Genomic DNA, 19935 nt, shown 5'->3' on the forward strand with positions numbered 1-19935 from the left:
ATTTCACAGATTGTAGGACCAATCAGCCCAAGGTGGGGCTGTATTTCTGCTGGGCACCCCATGTCCTGATCAGTATGGACAGGAAATCCCACGCCGGGGGAGCCCTGCTCTGCTCTGTGTTGCCTGACACTGCAATGACCTGGTCCCCTTGGGCAGCAGCGGCACCAAACGAGAGGTGTTGCTGGTGTGCTCCTCAGGCAGGCTGCACGCAGAGTGAGATGTCAGCCAGGCTGTCTTCTCAGAGTTTTCCAGCACCAGCCTGCACATTTCACCTCTTAAACTGAGCAGTTTTTGTGACTTGGATCCTGGCGGACGTGGTCCAGACTGACTGCCGCTGGGCTCCTTCAACAGTCTGGTCTCAGAGCTCCAACGCCATAGGGATGCTGTTGGTGTTTCCTGCAGGGCCAGGGTTCCAGAATGGCTCTGGAGGTTTGCTTGTGCATTTTCTGGCACTCCTCCTTTATCGGGGACTTTCACTGCTCAGTGTTCTTTTTTGTAACTCTTTGGTTCCACTGCCTTTGCTGGACCCATCTTCTTTGCTTTGCCTTTCGCAGTGGATTTTCCCTCCTTCTTTTTCCCAGGCTGTGTTTTGATAGAAGACACCTCCAGGATTGCTGGCAGCTGACTGAAAGGACACAGTAGGAGGGGTCCATCTGAGTGGGTGATCACTCTTCCTGGAGCCTCCATCGAGTTTCACCTTCCACAAGGTATAACTGTACAAGGAACATCTGACACAGAGAGACAGCAAATCATAAATAGAAATATAATTATGGCCATAGGGACAATGAGATAGAGCACTTTAAATGAGCAAGCTTAAAATCCCTACGGTTCCAAGAAGCAACAGGATAGGTGAGTGACAAAAGAGTGTGTGGAAGAGAAATCTGGAGAATAATGGGAAGTGTGCACACACAGAATTGCTGGAAAGGCGACTTCCAGCATGGAGTGTTGAATCAGGCCAGGTGCGAACACCTGCAGGGCTGCGGAGACGAAGTGCACTGCATAGGAGACAGAACTGCCAAGTCCAAGGGGAAATAAATATTTTTTCTTATTTTTCTGCTATTTATAAACATGAAGAAAAAAAGAATGTTGATGGGAAAACTTCAGTACAAATGCTCAGTCGCCTCAGGTGGTAAGCAATCTTCATATATTTTTCCAGTAATTCTCAGACCCACGACTACAGTTCTCTGCCTTGCTTAGAGCAAAGAGCCAAAAAACTCCCTGCCCAGCACTGTTACTCTGGTACCATCTGGAATATTACCAGCACCGTGAGAGCTGGGACAGCACAGAGGCAGAGGTAGGCTGGGCTGACGTGGCTGGGAGGCTCTTGAAGGATCCTGAAGGACCCTGAGTGCCCTGGGGCAGGGAGCAGAGTAGGATGCTGTGCATCCCAGTGCATCCCAACCCCTGCAGCAGAGAGCACGGGCCCTCTGCCTGATCGTTGTACTCTGCCCTGCCTTCTTATTGAAATCTGCTCCTGGGAGTTTGGTACACGAGCATGGTCATTTGCATGGGTAAATGTCTGTGCACGCTTTGCTCGCCAAGCTCAGGTGGGGCTGACTGGAGCAAGCTCCAGACACGGGGTTGGGGCTGCCACATGGGGAACAGCCCAGGGCCTGGGAAGGGCACCCACAGGGACCCAAAGACCAGCTGCGCACTCAAGGAGCTCCTCTCCATCGCCAAGCCCGCCTCTCGATCCCATCTATGTGCCACATCCCTTCCCCAATGGCCTGAGATGACTTAGGACAACTGAGCTAGAAACAGCTCACCCTGACATTGCCAGACAAGATCTATCTGAGCCACTTCAACCCCAGCAGCCCAATCCACCTGCTGGTTGTTCTGGTGCTCTTCAGTTGCACAACTGGCTACCTGGGCATCGATGTGCTCAATCACGTTCTCTACCAGGGCAGCAACATCCTGCCATAATGCAGCAGCCCAGATGGCTTTGCCTCTGCGCTGACAGTTGTGCTTCCTCTGCTGTAACCACCCCTGGCTGCGTGGTCAGTGTGAGCCATGAGATCCACCTAGCACTAGCTGCATGAGGTGGAGAAGGGACTCTCCCTCTGAACATCCAGCCCTGCTCAGGCAGTCATTTGCCAAAAGGGGTTGTGCTTCAGCACCAACCACCTCCAAAGCTGCCCGGACCCCTTCCTTTATATGCTGCCAAGAATTGGAGCCTCAGATCCCCATTTCCTCAACTCCAAAGCCCCCCTCAGGGTTGACCTTGAGTCTCCCCTGGCGCCTTCTGCCTGAGGCTCCTGTGAGGCTGCTCTCCCCAGATGCAGTCTAGAGCATGTTTTCTCATCTTGTCCTGTCCGGACTGACCAAAGCGCTGCTACACAAACTGTCTCCTGTTTGATTTGTTCAAAATGAAGACTGGTTTTCAGAAGGACTAGGATTACTGTCTTTCTCAAAACCTTCCTCCAGTAGTCATGGATTTTTGTTGTTCTGGACAGGTAAAGGGGCTCTGCCTTAGTGCAGAGTAAACAGACCCGGTACACGTCAGCACAACAGCTTTGCCTGGCTCTTACACTCCTTTGAGCTGAAGGGTCTTTACAAGGCATTACCTGAGAAACAAATCAGATGTTGCTGAGGGCAGGCAAATCCCATTCCAAAGGGCAGAACAAGAAATTCCTCAGCTTTTCTCAGAATTCCTAAGGCAGATCTTAGCTCTCCTATTCTAGGCAGACACACAGACAACTCCTTGCAGCTGCCCACATAGAGATTCATTTCTGCAGGCGTAGCAGTAGAACACCTTCTCCATGGAACTCGATAGCGCAGAGATCCTACAGGAAAGGTGTGTATGTCTGGTGGGTAGCTTGCAGCCCAGCAGGACACTCCAGAGAAATACTGTCATGCCCTGGAGAGGGGGGGCACTGAAGAAGAGTCATCTCCGCGCGTCTTTTGAGTATGGTAGCACAGCACCCACAGCCCTGCGTCCTGTGACACTGCTGGGATGCTCTGGAAATAATGGAATGGGGTGGGGCATCTCGCTCACCTGGGGCATTGCAATGGAGGGATACAGGCTCTGCTAGACACAGTGGCAGGGAGGATGAGGAAGGGATGAGGATGCCCCGTGAGAACAGGCAGCTCATATGGACAGAGCTGCTCTGCGAGAAAACAAAAAAGCTTTTGAAGAACAGGTAAGTAGCTTTTGGGAATGAGGACGCGTGGAGAATTCGGTGAGGTGAGTGACAGTGAGCTGTGCTGTCTTGGCTGTGCTCTGTCTTGGTTGTGCTCTTCAACCTCTGGATGAAGGAGAAGCAGGAATCTTCTGTCAGCAACTCCAGAAAACCTCCACATAAATGAGCAGTATCCAGTGGGGAATTGCAATTGCCCTGGCATTGACAGGCCAAGTAAAAGAAGAAGCTGCAAAGAGCCTGGAGGGTCTACAGACCCACGGGGGGCCCCTGCTGTTCCTACGGAGTTACACCTCAGGGACCCTATAGAGCCAATACAACTGCCCCACCCTATGTGGCACCTCTGTTCCCTACAGAATTCATCCAACGGTTCCTGTAAGAGCTGCAGCTCTAAACCTATAAGGCAGTGCCCCTCTGCATCCCTACAGGACGACACTGAAGATGTTGCCCACAGGCAACAAATGAGATTTTGGTGTGGAAAAAGTGGGAGAAAATATATTATTGAAAATGTCATCTGGGCCAGCAGGACGCCAGTGGTGAGGGCGACGGGAGGCAACAGCACTAGGTGGCACTCAGCAGATGGCGCTTGGGGGCAGTGGCAGTGTAGGGGTGCCAACGCCATTCCACATCAGCAGCATCCCCTTGCTCCAGGGTCCCCAGGCGGATCAGGTAGGCTGCAGGGAGACGGGACACATCAGAGGCATGATGGGGACCCATGGGATGCAACAAGGGTATAAGGACAGGATGGGGATACGCTGGGAACATGAGGAAGAGGAGGACGCGATGGGAACACAAAGAGACTTGAGGAGGACATGGGGGAGGCTATGGTGACACACTGATACATGGGAGACAAGGGGATGCGGCGATCTGGAGGACACAAGGACAGGCTGAGGACACAAGGACATGCTAGGGACACGGTGGACATGACGGGAACACACCGGTGACACGGAAACACAAGGGACACGTTGGGGATAGAAGAACATGGTGGAACACAGGGGACATAATGGGAAGCTGTTGTGGCATGGGGACATGTGATGGAGATGTGGGAAACACAGGAACATGGTGAGGCAGGTCGGAGCACGAGGACATACCAGGGCATGGGGAACATGAACAGAACATACTGGGGACATGAAGGTACATGGAAAACATGGGCACACGGGGTTATGAGGGACAGAGGGACAAGATGGGGAAATGGGAACACAATAGTGACATGGGGTTACATGGGAAATATGGGAACACGGACACATTAAAGGACACAGGGATATGGGGGACATGGGATTTGGGGGACACGGAGCCATGTTGGGGACAAAAATACAGATGACAGGAACACATTTGGGATGTGGAGACTTAATGAAGACATGGAGAACACAGGGATATGGGGACATGGAGACATGCTAGGGCAAGGAGGGACAAGGGGGAACACTGGGGACAATGAGGACATGGGGCAAACGTTGGGAGACAGGAGCATGTGGGGTACATGCGACATGCTGGGGACATGTCCAGGGACATAGGAGGCCACCGGGGACATGGGACAAACGTTGGAGACCTACACACAGAGGGGATATGAGAGAACACTGGGCTGTGGGGAAATGCTGTGGATACGTGAGAAGATAACAGGCACAGGGAACACAGGGACACGAGGGGACAGGGGACATGCTGGGGACACCCTGGAGACGCACTGGAGATGTGGGAACACATGGAGGGAAACGAGGGTTAACAAAAGGCATGGACATAAGCAGAGGGTGTCAGGCAGTAGGGACAATTAGGGCTCAGGGAAAGGGATAGAAGGTGCTGAGGGGTCTGGGAAGGCCACGGGGACACTTGTGAACTCACGGCGTAGCTGGAAGCGGGGTCCCACCTCCTCTAGTTCCACTGTCTTCCCCTGCCGCCGGTAAACATGGTTCCTGCAAGGACACCACTGTTTCCTAGAAGTTCCCAAGGTTCTTTAACCCCATCCACGTCCCCTGTGTCTCCACAATATCCCCACTGCCTCCCAAAGTACATGTGACACCCTTCCCAGCATCCCTGTCCCACCCGGGTCACCCTCCATTCCCACCGGACAAGAATGACGTCATCTTCATTGGCGAAAGTCACCACACGGCGGGTCTGGGGCCGGGGGACAGGGAACAGGTGCTTGAGGATGGTCCCCAGCTGAGGAACAGGCACAAGGACACTGTCACCATGGTGTGCTGCCTGCTGCCCACGTTCCCTGCAGTGTCCCCAGTGTCCCAGTCTCCACGTCCCTCATTATCCCTCCCTTTGTCCCCGTGTCACCACGCTCCACTACGTCACCACGTCTAGGTAGCACTCAGCAGATGGCGCTTGGGTGGACATCGGTTGGAAGGTGGTGAGCGACTGCTTGTGCAGTCCGGGGGGCTCCCAAACGACCCCAGGAGGACGCCCCGGTCCAGCCCCGTGACAGCCTTCGCGCCTCTACGGCGGCCCCGAGCTCCCGCCCGGCCCCGCAAGGACCCCCGTTACCCGGCCCGGGCCGCCCCCAGCCCCGCCTCGCGCCCCCCCGACGTCACGGCCGCGACACTCCCGGCGCGCGGCGCATGCGGTGACGTCACGCGACCGTAGCACCGTCTGCGGAAGCGGCGATCCGGGCACCGCCCGCCGGCCCGAGCACGCGCAGAGCTGGAGCGGGGCGAGCGTTCCTCGTTCCGGGGTTTGAGCGGCAGTCGTCACGGCCAATTGGAGGGGAGGGGCCGGCGGCGACGGGACTCGCTCGAAGACGCCCGGAGGAAGAGGCGGGGGGAAGCGCGGCAACCGGTCGGCCGTGGGAGCCAATCGGCGTGCCGGGCGGGGCGGGGCCCGCCAAGCGGCGGAGCGGCCCGGTTTCGCTGCGGGACACGGAGGGGCCTTGGCGCTGCTGGCCCAGGCTCCGCAGCGTCTCTGGAGCCTCGCGTCCCCCGGGGGCACCCGAAGTCCCGGTACTGGTAACGACGCGCAGGCCCTCCTCCAAACCCCGTCTCCAGGTCGTGCCCTTTCTCTATCCCCTCCTGCAGCCCTGCCGTTTTCCGTTCCCGGTCCCTTTCGTCAGCGTCTCCCTTCGAATCCCAGCCCCCCACCCTCTGAAGACCCCTCGTTTCCCGTGCACCCCCAGTGCCGTACCCTCCCTTTTCCGACGTTGCCTTTCCTCAAAGCTCAGCCCCTCACCCTGCCACCAGCCCGCCCGTTTTCCAGCCCCCCCGGTCCTCTCGGGCTCTCTCTTTTCCCAGCGATGTCCTCAAAATCCTGCCCCCCTTAACACCCTGCAGTCCTCCCCCCGAATGTCCTGTAAGCCCTCTCCTGTGTCCCCCAGGATCTCCCATTTCCCAGGCCCCCCACTCCCATACCCTAGGGCCCCCTTTCCCCTCTCCTATGTCCCCCCTTTCGCAGACTTCTTTCCATCCCATAGCGTTCTCATCTCGCGCCTTAATTTCCTCTGCTTTCTCAGACGCTTCCTCCACAAATCCTTGACCCCCTTACCCAAACCCTTTAGGCCCCCCTCCTTCCCCTGGTCACTCCCCTCCATTTTTTCACCCTGTCTCCAGTGTCTCCCTGATCTCCTGGTATCCCCCCTTTCCCATCCCTTAGGACCCACCAGTCCCAAGCCGCCCTTTGCCATAGGTGGCTCTCAGGCAACCATGGAGGACCCACGGTGCCTGCAGGCCAACTGCTTCTTCCGTGGCAAGGAGCACAGCATCCAGCTGAGTGTGAGCCAAGCAGTGCTGGAGGTGGAGGTGCAGGAGCGCCGCAGCACCAAGCGCTGGCGGGGCCGCTTTGATGCTGCCTGTGAGCTGCCCAGGGGTCTCCAGAGTGGGTCCCTGAAACTCTCAGCTCTTGACGATCTCCCCTGTCCACAGCTGTCGAGGACCTGACGCGCAAAACGGGCAACTTCAAGCAGTTTGGGATCTTCTGCAGCATGCTTGAAGCAGCACTGATGAAGGTGGGTCGTACTGGTTTTGGGAGCCAGAGGGGGGGATGTCTGGGGATCCCAATCCTCCTGTCCCACTCCACAGAGCAGCGAGGCTGTCAGCCTGGAGCTGCTCACCTACGGTGACCTGGAGGCCCTGCGGTGCTGTAAGGCAGGGGTGGCAACACATGTCCCCCCCTCAGCCTCGCCACTCAGCAGCAAGCGGTACCTCATCCTCGTCTACTGCGTTGAATTTGACAGGTGACAGGGGACACCATGCAGGGGTGGCAAAAGGTGGGGACACTGAGAGGGGGTCACCCAGCAGGGGCACCGAGGGGCCAAGAACGCTGGCATGGGGACAGTGAGGGGCTGGGCGTCAGCGTGGGGCTGGGGTCACCAAATGAGGAGGCGGCATGGGATCAGGGACATTGATGGGGGGACACGGAGGGGCTGGAGATGCCAGTGGGGATGCACTGCGCCACTGAGGAGAGTGATGGGACAGTAAGGTTGGGGACCTGGTTGCACTGACACTGCGGTGTCTGTGTTCCCCAGGATCCACTACCCGCTGCCGTTGCCCTACCGTGGTGAGGCAGACGTGGCTGCGCTGCGACGCCTGGTGCAGGAGCAGCAGGACGAGCTGGCACGCCTGCGGGACGAGTGAGTGCAACTGCCCCACATGTCCCTTCTGTGGCATTATCAGTGCGACAAAGGGACAGCACGCCGTGCGTTGCGCAGGCTGCGGTGGGCGCAGCAGGAGGTGTGGAGGCTGGAGGACAAAAGGCTGCGGGATGAGGCCTGGCATCAGCAGGAGCAGCAGCGGATGACCAAGGAGGTATGTGGGATGAGGCTGGGGACATGAGTGTGCCGCTGCACTGTCACGGCTCTGCTATGGCTCCTTCTCCAGCTGGCAGAGGTGAAGGCAGCTGAAAAGATGCTGCGGGCACATGTGAATATGCTGACGGCTGAGTTGGTGGCGTGCAGGAAAGGGTAAGGTGGTGATAGCGCTGGGAACAGGACCAGGAACAGCAACGTCACGTCCCCCATCCCCACATCACCACATCTGTCCTTCCCACAGGCGCAGCACATCAGCCACAGCACCAGGCCCCCCACGGAATCGCCACCGCTCTAACTCCCGGGACAGCCGCAGTAGTAGTCAAGGCCGCCTGCCACCACGGTCCCCATCTCCTGCAGGTGAGGGACATGGGGACGTGGGGACCTTCCTGGGACCCCTGCCAATGTTCTCCCTCCCCTTCTGTTTTCCCTAGGTTCACGGCCACCGCGCTTCAACCCCACAGCCTTTGTGAGAGCCCGCGAGCAACGGCGGCAGGAGGCTGAGCTCCGAAGGTCAGTGGTGCCACAGCTGTGCCACAGCGCCCTCACTCACTGACAGTTTTTTTGGAGGGCTAGGGGAAGGCACCTCTCTGCTCCCCGCAGCAAATGATTCCCTGGGTGCAGGCAGAAGCTGCCACGTGGGACAGTGTCAAATGGTGACAACTGTAAGAGGAGGTGCAGGCGCAGCTCTTCGGGTAGGTGGAGGGCACTTCGGGTTTGAGGGACACCCAGTGGGCCTGGGGCGCTCAGTACATCTGAGTGACACCCAGCAGGTCTGGGGGCACTTACTAGGTCTGGGTCTGCCCTCAAACCTTCCATCAAACCCTCTTTCCCTCCAGCTGAAAGTTTCCAGAGCCAGCGCTCAGCACTGAGCTCAGGCAGTGAGGCTGGTACGTGTCCCCAGCGCCGCAGGTCAGTGATGGCATTCCTTCTAAGCACTGCAGTCCCCTCCTGGCTACTGTGGTCTGCTTGCACTCCTGCTTTCTTAACCACTTCTTTCCTACAAAGCAGGGGCTTGAGGGGTCCTAGCACCCGGAGTCCACTGAGTGCTTCGTCCTGCAACAGCACTAGTGTGGTGAGTGGCTGGAGGGGCAGTGGTGACAGCAGGGAGTGACAGTGACATCGGGAGGGGGAAACCGGGTTGTGTGCCATCACCACCCTCTTCCCCTACAGGCATCTCACCTGGATAGGGGCCGCAAACAGCAGGGGAAAGGTGAGCCCCTCATCCTGCTCTTATGCCACCCCCCTGGCCTCATTTTATTTATTTATTTATTTTTTCCCCCACCCATTTTTCTTTCCTCCCTCCGCAGAGAACCTGGGCACAGAGCCCTCAGCCACACTGTCTGAAATCGATGCCCGGCTTCAAGCCCTGCAGGTCTACATCAGCACCCTGGGCACTCACACGTGAGCCCCCCAGGGGCCACCAGAAGCTCGCCTCAGAGGGACCAGACCCAGGCATTGGTGTGCCACAAGGCCACCGGTGCCCAGGCTGTGTCCCGACTGTCCCCCAGAGGGAACAGCACTGGCAGGATGTGGTGTAATAAATTACCTTCATGGCTGTGCGGGACAAGCGGTCTGTGTCCTTATCCTTCTCCTCCCCCCTGCTGACAGGATGGGGAGTTGGCACCTGGCTCCTAGCCCGCACTGTCCCATGGCCCCACACCTCGCCAATGCCCCTGAAGTCTTGGCCTCAGGAACCATCCTGAGTCTTCAGCTGCGATCCTCAGGGTTGTGGAGCCATGGCATTCAGGAAGGGCTTGGATTGGGGGAGGGACCTTACAAGCCCCTCTTACTGTGGATGGGTTACCCCCTACCAGATCAGGATGCCCAGGGCCTCATCAAGGCCTGGCCTGGAGCACTTCCAGGGACGGGTCAACCCCACCTTCTCTGCACATCCTGTGCCAGTGCCTCATTGCTCTCCCTCCGAGAAAAGAATTTTTTCCTAACCTCTAACCTAAATCTCCCCTCTTTTAGCTTAAAACTCTTCCCCCTTTTCCACTCACTATCAGACCATGTAAAATGTTGATCTCCCTCCTGCTTTGTAAGCTCCCTTTACATATTGGAAGGCTGTAATGAGGTCTCTCCCCAGAGCCTTCTCTTCTCCAGGCTGAACACCCCCAGCTCCCGCTGCCTGTCTTTGTGGTAGAAGTGTTCCCGGCCCTCTGAGCATCTTTGTGGAACTGCCCTGACACAAATGCAACAGCATAAGCCTGCACTTTGCCTTGTTAAACCTCAGTAGGTTCCTTTGAGCCCCCTATTCAAGCCTCTCCAAGTCTCTCTGAACAGCATCCCCTCCTGCATTATCAACCGCAGCGCTCAGCCTGGTGTTATCAGCAAACTTGCTGAGTGTGTGTTCAGTCTTTCTGGGTTATTAACAAAGTTGTTGAAGAGCACCGGTCCCAAGACAGAAGCCTGGGGGACACCACTTATCACTGGCCTCCACCTGGACAAAGAACCACTGACCACAGCCTTATGGCTATGACCAACCAACCAACTCCTTATCCACAGTAGAGCCTGTCCAGACGTAGATCCATATCTGCAATTTGCAGATAAGGATGTGGTGTGGGACCGTATCGGAAGTCCAGGTAGATTATGTCAGCTGCCCTTCCTTTGTCCACCAAGGCCATCACTCTATCACAGAAGGCCACTGGATTCGTCAGGCACAACGTGCCCTTGGTGAAACCATGCTGGTTGTCTTGGATTACCTCATCTTTCTCGTGTCTTAACATCGCTTCCAGGAGGATCTGCTCCACAATCTTCCCAGGTGCAGACATGAGGATCGCTGTCCCACAGTTCCCCGAGTCTTTTACCCTTCTTAAAAAACGGGTCTGATGTTTCCTTTTTTCCAGGTGGACTTCACCTGACAGTTACAGCTCTTCAAACATGATGGAGAACGGCTTGGCAACCACAGCAGCCAGTCCTGTCAGAGCCCTGGGATGCATGTTGTCCAGACCCATAGGCTCGTACACGTTAAGTTTTGTAAGGTGGTCTGAAAACTCTATTTGATTCAGCGTGCTCTTATTTTCCCAAGCATTGTCAGAGACTTTTGTTGTTGTTTTTTTTTTTTTCCCACTTGTATTTGGACGAGGCTGTCCATGACTGTGTGCAGATAAGATTTCCCACCATCACTTCTGCATCTGATCTCTTTAGAGAAGACGCTGATAGAAGACAAAAATTACTGACATCTCCACAAGACGTTGAGATATAAAACGTTCCTTTTGTTTCTTATGTCCACTGGCATGGCAAGCAGTCTAGTCTGTCACATCAGCAGTCAACAAATACGAGCAAGAGGGTAAGTGGGGCTGGCTTGAAATGATGGGAACGGCAGCAGTTTCAGTGGCAGCTGTGGAAATGGCTGCAGTCCAGTAGCAAAACCATTCTCACTTGGGTCAGTCGTCTGTGTAGCTGCTACAGAGCTGCACGATGCAGGGAGCCAGGCACTTGCTGCTCTGTTTGTATGAGACAGCGGTGAATAGAATGACCATGCGGGATTTTGGTGGCTGACCGCCTCCAGAAGTGTAGGGGTGCTTTGAGTATCGAGGGGCCGGGGTTGCAGGCAATCTTCCTCCAGGGACGCATATCCCCTTGGGTTGCCATTGCCTGAGGGCATTGGGGCTGCGCCAGCCCTCCCAACAGTGCCAGGGCAGGTGGCAGGAGCTTGGGGTGGGTTGTGCGTCCCCTGGTTACATCCCCCACAGCTGATGGCGGCATTCGTGATGTGTCTCCGTGGTTGATTCCACATCCCCACGATACGGCCCCGTGGTGGCTGATGTGTCCCCATGCTGGGCGATGCGATCCCACAGTGTGTCCCTGTGGTGAGGACATGCTGCTCATGATGTGTCTCTGTGATGTGTCCCCATATTGGGTGATGTGTCCCCATGCCACATCCTCATGTCACCTTACTCAGCTGCTGGGTGAAGAGGAGGCAGCACTGCTGCAGCACCTCCAGGCCATCCAACAGCTCCAGCAGCACCGCATCCCGTGCCATCATGGTGACTATCAAAACCAATGTGTTCACGGGAAGACCCTCCCAAAATAAGCAGGTAAGCAGAGGAAACTTGCCAATACAGGCGTGTAAGCAGAGGGAACCTGCCAGTACAGACAACCCTATCAAAAGAAGACACGTCAGTGTAGGAACGTATCGAAACAAAGCGTGTCAACGTGAGAGAAGCTACCAAAGCGACCTTGTAAACAAACCTCGTGACAGAAGACCTTACCAAGATAACTGGCACAGACAACCATAAAGAGCACCCTACCAAAGCCAAGCCCACAAAAACATCCTCTTGGGTACCATACCAAAGCGATCCCTGTGAACAAATCCCAACATGGGAGATCCCACCCGGTCAAGCTCCCTAGTAAATACACACATGGGAGACCCTACCAAGCATCCTCTCACGTAAAGACAATGACGTAGTAGATCCTGCCAGACCAATCTTGTGAACGAACTCCATAATGGGAAATCAGACCAAAGCAAATCCCATTGTGATTGATAGCCCCTACCAAAACCACCTTCGTAAAAAAAAACTCCACCAGGGGGTGTTTCTATGGTTCTATGGGAGTCCTGACCAAAAATAACCTCGTGTAAACAGACACGGAGATCATACCACAAAAGAACCCCATCAGCGCGACCCCACAGGATACTACACACTCACTACCGCCCTCACACTTCCGCCCGCCTCTGCCGCCTCGATCCCCGCCACAGCCTCCTCCAATCGAAGCCGTGATTTCCGCCGTTCCACCAATGGAAGCGCGCGTTGCGGCGCGGGGCGGGACCTCGCCGGGGGCCGGCCGCCAAGCGAACGAAGCCCGTTCGGCGGCCATTTTGGATGAGGGCACCGCGCCGCCGTCCCCGGCCGTCGCATCGGAGGCGCCTTGCCAGCACGAAGCGCTCCGATTGGTCCTCGCCACCCGAACCAATCAACGGTGACGGTGTTTGGAGGCGCCGGCGCGAGGAGAGCGGCGCGGCTGCAGCCATGGTACGAGGCGCCGGTTGTCGCGGTGGGGTCGCGGGGGCCGTTTCGTCCCTGCGGCGTCTCCCGTCCCCTCGGTGTCCCTTTTCACTCCCCGGCGGCCCCGCGTCCCTTTCCGCCGCCCCCGCGCCGTCTCCACGCCCTGCTCGGTGTCTTCGCATCCCCTCGCTACCGCAGGGCCGCGAGGCCGTTTCGGTGCCGCCGCGTTCCTCTTCGGCGTCCCGGCGCTTCTCGGCGTCACCGCGTCCCTTTTTTATGTCCTCCCGTAGCCGCCCGCCTTCCCTGGACTGTCACTACGGCTCCTTCTCGGCGTCCCCGAGTCCCCGTTAGCGTTTCCGCGTCCCTTCTCGGTCTCCCTTCCCCTCGCCGCGCCCCTGTCGCGTCCCTCCGGCTCCGTCCTCGCGTCCTCTCGGCTTGCCGCTTCTCCGGCGGTGTCCCCGCGTACCTCCGCAGGATCCTCAGCTCTCCTTCCCCCCGTGCCCCCGCCCCCCGTTGTCTCTCTGTCTTCCTCGCCGTCACCGCGTCCCCCGTTCTTAGCTTCGCCGCCAGGCCCGTGAGCGCCGTGAGTACCTGCAGCGCCGGGCGCAGGAGGAGCGTCTGCGGCGGCAGCAGGACAAGAAGGAGCGGCTGCGACAGGCCCTGGATGGTGAGGGCGAATATGGGGGGGGGGAGGGAAGGGGGGCAGGTAGAGCTTGCCCAAGGGCAGATGAGGGGTGTGGGTGCCTCATATGGGGGCTGTGGTGATAAATATGGGATGAGAGGTAAGTTATGGCGTGGACAAGGGTAAATCTGTGGTGCGTGGGAGCAGATGTGGGATCTAATGGGCAAACGGGGCATGGGGGCAGATGTGAGGTATGTGGGAGCTAATATGTGGCAGCAAATACAGGGTCCAGAGGGAGCACGTGTGAGCCAAACAGGGCGTATGAAGGGGCAAGTTAGGGGACAGATTTGGGGTGGGAAGGCAGATATGGGGGCTGTGGGGGTAAGTATGGGGACTCTAGAGACAGACATGAAGTGGATGGGGAAACGTAGGATAAGTGAAACAAATATGGACTGATGGGCAAACTTGTGGAGAGGCGGTAGGGTAAATACAGAATGTTGTAGAGCAGAGACAGGGTTTTGAGAGGCAAAATGGTGGTTGTTGAGGTAAACATGGTGGATGTGGGGGCAAATGAGGGGCATGGGGATAAGTTGGGGGTGCAGAGAGGGGAAGTATCACACAAGGGGGCGAATTTGGGGTGTGCAGGAGCAAATGTGGGATGTGAAGGGGGCAGTATGGCCTGCAGAACACAGAGGAGGAGCTTTAAATGGGTTCTGGTTTGGATTACAGAATATTTGGGGTTCCTTCCATCGTCTTCTCCCACACAATTTTTGTCTCCCCTCCCCAGAGAACCGACTGCTGCCCACTGAGCTGAGGCGCCAGGCGCTGGCCTTGCAGAAGGAGCTGGAGTTTGAGACGCCGGGGGAAAATGGTGAGTGAGAGAATGCTCCAAGTTGCTCTAGAAATGAGGCAGGGATCAGCAGAAATCTGTGACCCCAAGGAGCAAGTGATTTACCTGGATGGACCCTACAGTTAGGAGGGTGCTTGGGTGAATTCTCCTCAGAATGAAGGATAGGCTTGGTTCGTTCTCACTTCAGTGGTATGTGGATACAGGATAAGGGGAAACGGACATAAGCTGCAGCAGAGGAAGTTTCGAACGAATGTGCACAAGAACTTCTTTAGGTGAGGGTGATGGAGCACTGGAACAGGCTGCCCGGGGGGGTTGTGGAGTCTCCTTCTCTGGAGATGTTCAAGTCTCGCCTGGATGCCGACCTGTGCGACCTGGTGTAGGGAACCTGCTTTGGCAGGGGGGTTGGACTCGATGATCTCTGGAGGCCCCTTCCAACTCCTACAATTGTGTGATTCTCACAGTTGGGGGATTTGCTGTGATTTTGGCAAAATTACGTTTACCTAAGTTGTGCCCAAAATGAGGAGTGGATTTGCCTGAATGTTTCCCAAAGTGGGGAACAGATTTCCTCAATTCCTCTTGAAATGAAGGGCACGTTTTTATGACCCTCCCCTGCAAGCTGAGAACAGATTTTCCTCAGTTCCTCTCAGAATGGCAGTGTGTTTGTCCGGATTCCTCCCCAGATGGGGAGTGGGCTTTTATGATTCTTCCCCAAAATGGGGAGCAGATTTGCCCTATTTTTTTCTTAAAATTGGGAGTGGATTAGGCTGAATCAATCTCAAAAATCTCTGTGGAGGTTTATCTGAGTCGTTCCTAAACTGGGAAACAGGTTCTCCTAAAGTGGCAAACAGGTTTTCCTCAGTTTCTCTCAAGACGAAAAATGAGTTTGGCTGAATCTTCCTCAACAGAGGGAGCGGATTTGCCCAGTTCTCAAAATTGGAGGTAGATTTTCACAGCTTTCTCCCCAGGGGGGTGGGTTTGCCCTGCCTGCGTACTCCCTGCTGAGGGGGGCGTCCTGACCAAGCCCTGCCCCTAGGTGTGACGGGCAGCCAGGACGATGAGTACCGGTGGGCAGGGCTGGAGCCCCCCAAAGTGATGGTGACAACCTCGCGTGACCCCAGCAGCCGCCTCCGTGTCTTTGCCAAGGTGGGTGATGGCCTCACTTGTTGGTGAGGCTCACGGATGGAGTCTGGCCTAGGTGACACGGGTGGGGCTTTGGGTTGGCTCCGCCCCCAGTCTTTGTGTTTTGTTCTTCAGGTTGGGTCTGGAGTGGGGTGTAAGGTGGGTGAGCGGAGCTTGGATGGTGCTCCCCATGGGCCTGAATCCACACTAGGATGTGGGCGAGGAGCTCGTTGGGGTGGGTGGAGCATTTATTGGCACGGTTGAGGGAGTAGGCATGGCTTCTTGACCTGCTTCACCCCCAGGAGCTGTGCCTGGTGATCCCAGGGGCTCGGCGGCTGAACAGGGGCCGGGCAGAGGTGGGGGCCCTGGTGAGTGCGTGCCGGGCGGCTGGCGTCACCGACCTGCTGGTACTGCATGAGACCCGCGGACAGCCTGGTGAGATGGGGTGAGGGCTTGGAAAAGGGGTGAGGGCGCAGGAGGTGCCCCGTGCTGGGGAAAAATGTGGTTTTGAGGGGCCTGTGTTGGGCGGGGAAAGGGGGAGGCTGATGCGTGAGGGGTAGGGTTAACGGGAAAAGCCTTTGCTAATGTCAAGGAGTGGAGCTGTGGGGAGGTGCACAGGACTAAGGGGGCGGGCACAATGATGGAACGAGGCCTCTCTGACACACACTGCTGTCCCCAGATGGGCTGGTTCTGTGCCACCTGCCCCATGGCCCTACAGCCCACTTCACGCTGAGCGGGGCTGTGCTGAGGCATGAGGTGGGGGGTCTTGGTGGTGCTCCGCTAGGAGCGCCGCACATCTTGCTGCACCGACTGGACAGCGCGCTGGGACATCGGGTAAGGGGATGCAGAGGCATTGCAGGACACAAGGGGGGTGGGGAGGGACACGGGTACGTGGGGACACAGAGATGTGGGCGTGGGGTTGATGGGGGCACTGGGGATGTGATGGGTGCAGGGACATTGGGACTTCAGAGGACATGGAGATATGGGGGGGACACAAGGACATAGAGGGATGTGGGGATGTGGAGGGACACGTGGCACAGGGGACATGGGGACACTGGGAGACATGAGAATGTGGAGGGGCATTGGGATGTTGGGGAGTTTGGGATGTGAGGGACGTGGGGGACATGGAGGGACTAAGAAACCTGGAGGATATGGGAACTTCGGAGAGTATGGGGAGCACTTTGGGAATGTGGGAACATGGAGGGACGTGGTGACGTAGTGGAGCGTGATGACACGGGGACAAAGGGAGGGATAATGAGGGACGTGGAGACTGGGACACTGGGGACACTGCAGGGAACGTGGGCAGCAGGCAGCACACCATGGTGACAGTGTCCTTGTGCCTGTTCCTCAGCTGGGGACCATCCTCAAGCACCTGTTCCCTGTCCCCCGGCCCCAGACCCGCCGTGTGGTGACTTTCGCCAATGAAGATGACGTCATTCTTGTCCGGTGGGAATGGAGGGTGACCCGGGTGGGACAGGGATGCTGGGAAGGGTGTCACATGTACTTTGGGAGGCAGTGGGGATATTGTGGAGACACAGGGGACGTGGATGGGGTTAAAGAACCTTGGGAACTTCTAGGAAACAGTGGTGTCCTTGCAGGAACCATGTTTACCGGCGGCAGGGGAAGACAGTGGAACTAGAGGAGGTGGGACCCCGCTTCCAGCTACGCCGTGAGTTCACAAGTGTCCCCGTGGCCTTCCCAGACCCCTCAGCACCTTCTATCCCTTTCCCTGAGCCCTAATTGTCCCTACTGCCTGACACCCTCTGCTTATGTCCATGCCTTTTGTTAACCCTCGTTTCCCTCCATGTGTTCCCACATCTCCAGTGCGTCTCCAGGGTGTCCCCAGCATGTCCCCTGTCCCCTCGTGTCCCTGTGTTCCCTGTGCCTGTTATCTTCTCACGTATCCACAGCATTTCCCCACAGCCCAGTGTTCTCTCATATCCCCTCTGTGTGTAGGTCTCCAACGTTTGTCCCATGTCCCCGGTGGCCTCCTATGTCCCTGGACATGTCCCCAGCATGTCGCATGTACCCCACATGCTCCTGTCTCCCAACGTTTGCCCCATGTCCTCATTGTCCCCAGTGTTCCCCCTTGTCCCTCCTTGCCCTAGCATGTCTCCATGTCCCCATATCCCTGTGTTCTCCATGTCTTCATTAAGTCTCCACATCCCAAATGTGTTCCTGTCATCTGTATTTTTGTCCCCAACATGGCTCCGTGTCCCCCAAATCCCATGTCCCCCATATCCCTGTGTCCTTTAATGTGTCCGTGTTCCCATATTTCCCATGTAACCCCATGTCACTATTGTGTTCCCATTTCCCCATCTTGTCCCTCTGTCCCTCATAACCCCGTGTGCCCATGTTTTCCATGTACCTTCATGTCCCCAGTATGTTCTGTTCATGTTCCCCATGCCCTGGTATGTCCTCGTGCTCCGACCTGCCTCACCATGTTCCTGTGTTTCCCACATCTCCATCACATGTCCCCATGCCACAACAGCTTCCCATTATGTCCCCTGTGTTCCACCATGTTCTTCTATCCCCAACGTGTCCCTTGTGTTTCCGTGTCACCGGTGTGTTCCCGTCATGTCCACCGTGTCCCTAGCATGTCCTTGTGTCCTCAGCCTGTCCTTGTGTCCTCCAGATCGCCGCATCCCCTTGTCTCCCATGTATCAGTGTGTCACCATAGCCTCCCCCATGTCCTCCTCAAGTCTCTTTGTGTTCCCATCGCGTCCTCCTCTTCCTCATGTTCCCAGCGTATCCCCATCCTGTCCTTATACCCTTGTTGCATCCCATGGGTCCCCATCATGCCTCTGATGTGTCCCGTCTCCCTGCAGCCTACCTGATCCGCCTGGGGACCCTGGAGCAAGGGGATGCTGCTGATGTGGAATGGCGTTGGCACCCCTACACTGCCACTGCCCCCAAGCGCCATCTGCTGAGTGCCACCTAGTGCTGTTGCCTCCCGTCGCCCTCACCACTGGCGTCCTGCTGGCCCAGATGACATTTTCAATAATATATTTTCTCCCACTTTTTCCACACCAAAATCTCATTTGTTGCCTGTGGGCAACATCTTCAGTGTCGTCCTGTAGGGATGCAGAGGGGCACTGCCTTATAGGTTTAGAGCTGCAGCTCTTACAGGAACCGTTGGATGAATTCTGTAGGGAACAGAGGTGCCACATAGGGTGGGGCAGTTGTATTGGCTCTATAGGGTCCCTGAGGTGTAACTCCGTAGGAACAGCAGGGGCCCCCCGTGGGTCTGTAGACCCTCCAGGCTCTTTGCAGCTTCTTCTTTTACTTGGCCTGTCAATGCCAGGGCAATTGCAATTCCCCACTGGATACTGCTCATTTATGTGGAGGTTTTCTGGAGTTGCTGACAGAAGATTCCTGCTTATCCTTCATCCAGAGGTTGAAGAGCACAACCAAGACAGAGCACAGCCAAGACAGCACAGCTCACTGTCACTCACCTCACCGAATTCTCCACGCGTCCTCATTCCCAAAAGCTACTTACCTGTTCTTCAAAAGCTTTTTTGTTTTCTCGCAGAGCAGCTCTGTCCATATGAGCTGCCTGTTCTCACGGGGCATCCTCATCCCTTCCTCATCCTCCCTGCCACTGTGTCTAGCAGAGCCTGTATCCCTCCATTGCAATGCCCCAGGTGAGCGAGATGCCCCACCCCATTCCATTATTTCCAGAGCATCCCAGCAGTGTCACAGGACGCAGGGCTGTGGGTGCTGTGCTACCATACTCAAAAGACGCGCGGAGATGACTCTTCTTCAGTGCCCCCCCTCTCCAGGGCATGACAGTATTTCTCTGGAGTGTCCTGCTGGGCTGCAAGCTACCCACCAGACATACACACCTTTCCTGTAGGATCTCTGCGCTATCGAGTTCCATGGAGAAGGTGTTCTACTGCTACGCCTGCAGAAATGAATCTCTATGTGGGCAGCTGCAAGGAGTTGTCTGTGTGTCTGCCTAGAATAGGAGAGCTAAGATCTGCCTTAGGAATTCTGAGAAAAGCTGAGGAATTTCTTGTTCTGCCCTTTGGAATGGGATTTGCCTGCCCTCAGCAACATCTGATTTGTTTCTCAGGTAATGCCTTGTAAAGACCCTTCAGCTCAAAGGAGTGTAAGAGCCAGGCAAAGCTGTTGTGCTGACGTGTACCGGGTCTGTTTACTCTGCACTAAGGCAGAGCCCCTTTACCTGTCCAGAACAACAAAAATCCATGACTACTGGAGGAAGGTTTTGAGAAAGACAGTAATCCTAGTCCTTCTGAAAACCAGTCTTCATTTTGAACAAATCAAACAGGAGACAGTTTGTGTAGCAGCGCTTTGGTCAGTCCGGACAGGACAAGATGAGAAAACATGCTCTAGACTGCATCTGGGGAGAGCAGCCTCACAGGAGCCTCAGGCAGAAGGCGCCAGGGGAGACTCAAGGTCAACCCTGAGGGGGGCTTTGGAGTTGAGGAAATGGGGATCTGAGGCTCCAATTCTTGGCAGCATATAAAGGAAGGGGTCCGGGCAGCTTTGGAGGTGGTTGGTGCTGA

The 19935-nt window shown here is 56.3% G+C and overlaps 2 protein-coding genes across 2 annotated transcripts; both read left to right on the forward strand.

Moving 5' to 3' along the window:
• Positions 1-6766: 6766 nt before the first annotated feature.
• CCDC61 (coiled-coil domain containing 61) lies at positions 6767-9383 on the forward strand (the record flags this gene model as incomplete). Its single annotated transcript, XM_079541638.1, has 13 exons — positions 6767-6914; positions 6986-7068; positions 7142-7296; positions 7588-7692; positions 7771-7867; positions 7940-8022; positions 8111-8226; positions 8301-8383; positions 8495-8561; positions 8706-8778; positions 8878-8941; positions 9040-9079; positions 9177-9383. 13 exons carry the CDS (start codon positions 6767-6769, stop codon positions 9272-9274), a joined length of 1212 nt encoding a protein of 403 aa, XP_079397764.1. The 3' UTR covers positions 9275-9383.
• A 3456-nt stretch (positions 9384-12839) lies between these two features.
• IMP4 (IMP U3 small nucleolar ribonucleoprotein 4) lies at positions 12840-18357 on the forward strand (the record flags this gene model as incomplete). Its single annotated transcript, XM_079541453.1, has 9 exons — positions 12840-13031; positions 13374-13482; positions 14225-14308; positions 15321-15430; positions 15709-15841; positions 16086-16240; positions 16758-16852; positions 17005-17075; positions 18235-18357. 9 exons carry the CDS (start codon positions 12840-12842, stop codon positions 18345-18347), a joined length of 1062 nt encoding a protein of 353 aa, XP_079397579.1. The 3' UTR covers positions 18348-18357.
• Between the last annotated feature and the right edge of the window lie 1578 nt (positions 18358-19935).

The sequence above is a fragment of the Tetrao urogallus genome, assembly GCF_951394365.1.
Source record: "Tetrao urogallus genome assembly, chromosome: 12".
In the NCBI taxonomy this organism is placed as follows: domain Eukaryota; kingdom Metazoa; phylum Chordata; class Aves; order Galliformes; family Phasianidae; genus Tetrao; species Tetrao urogallus.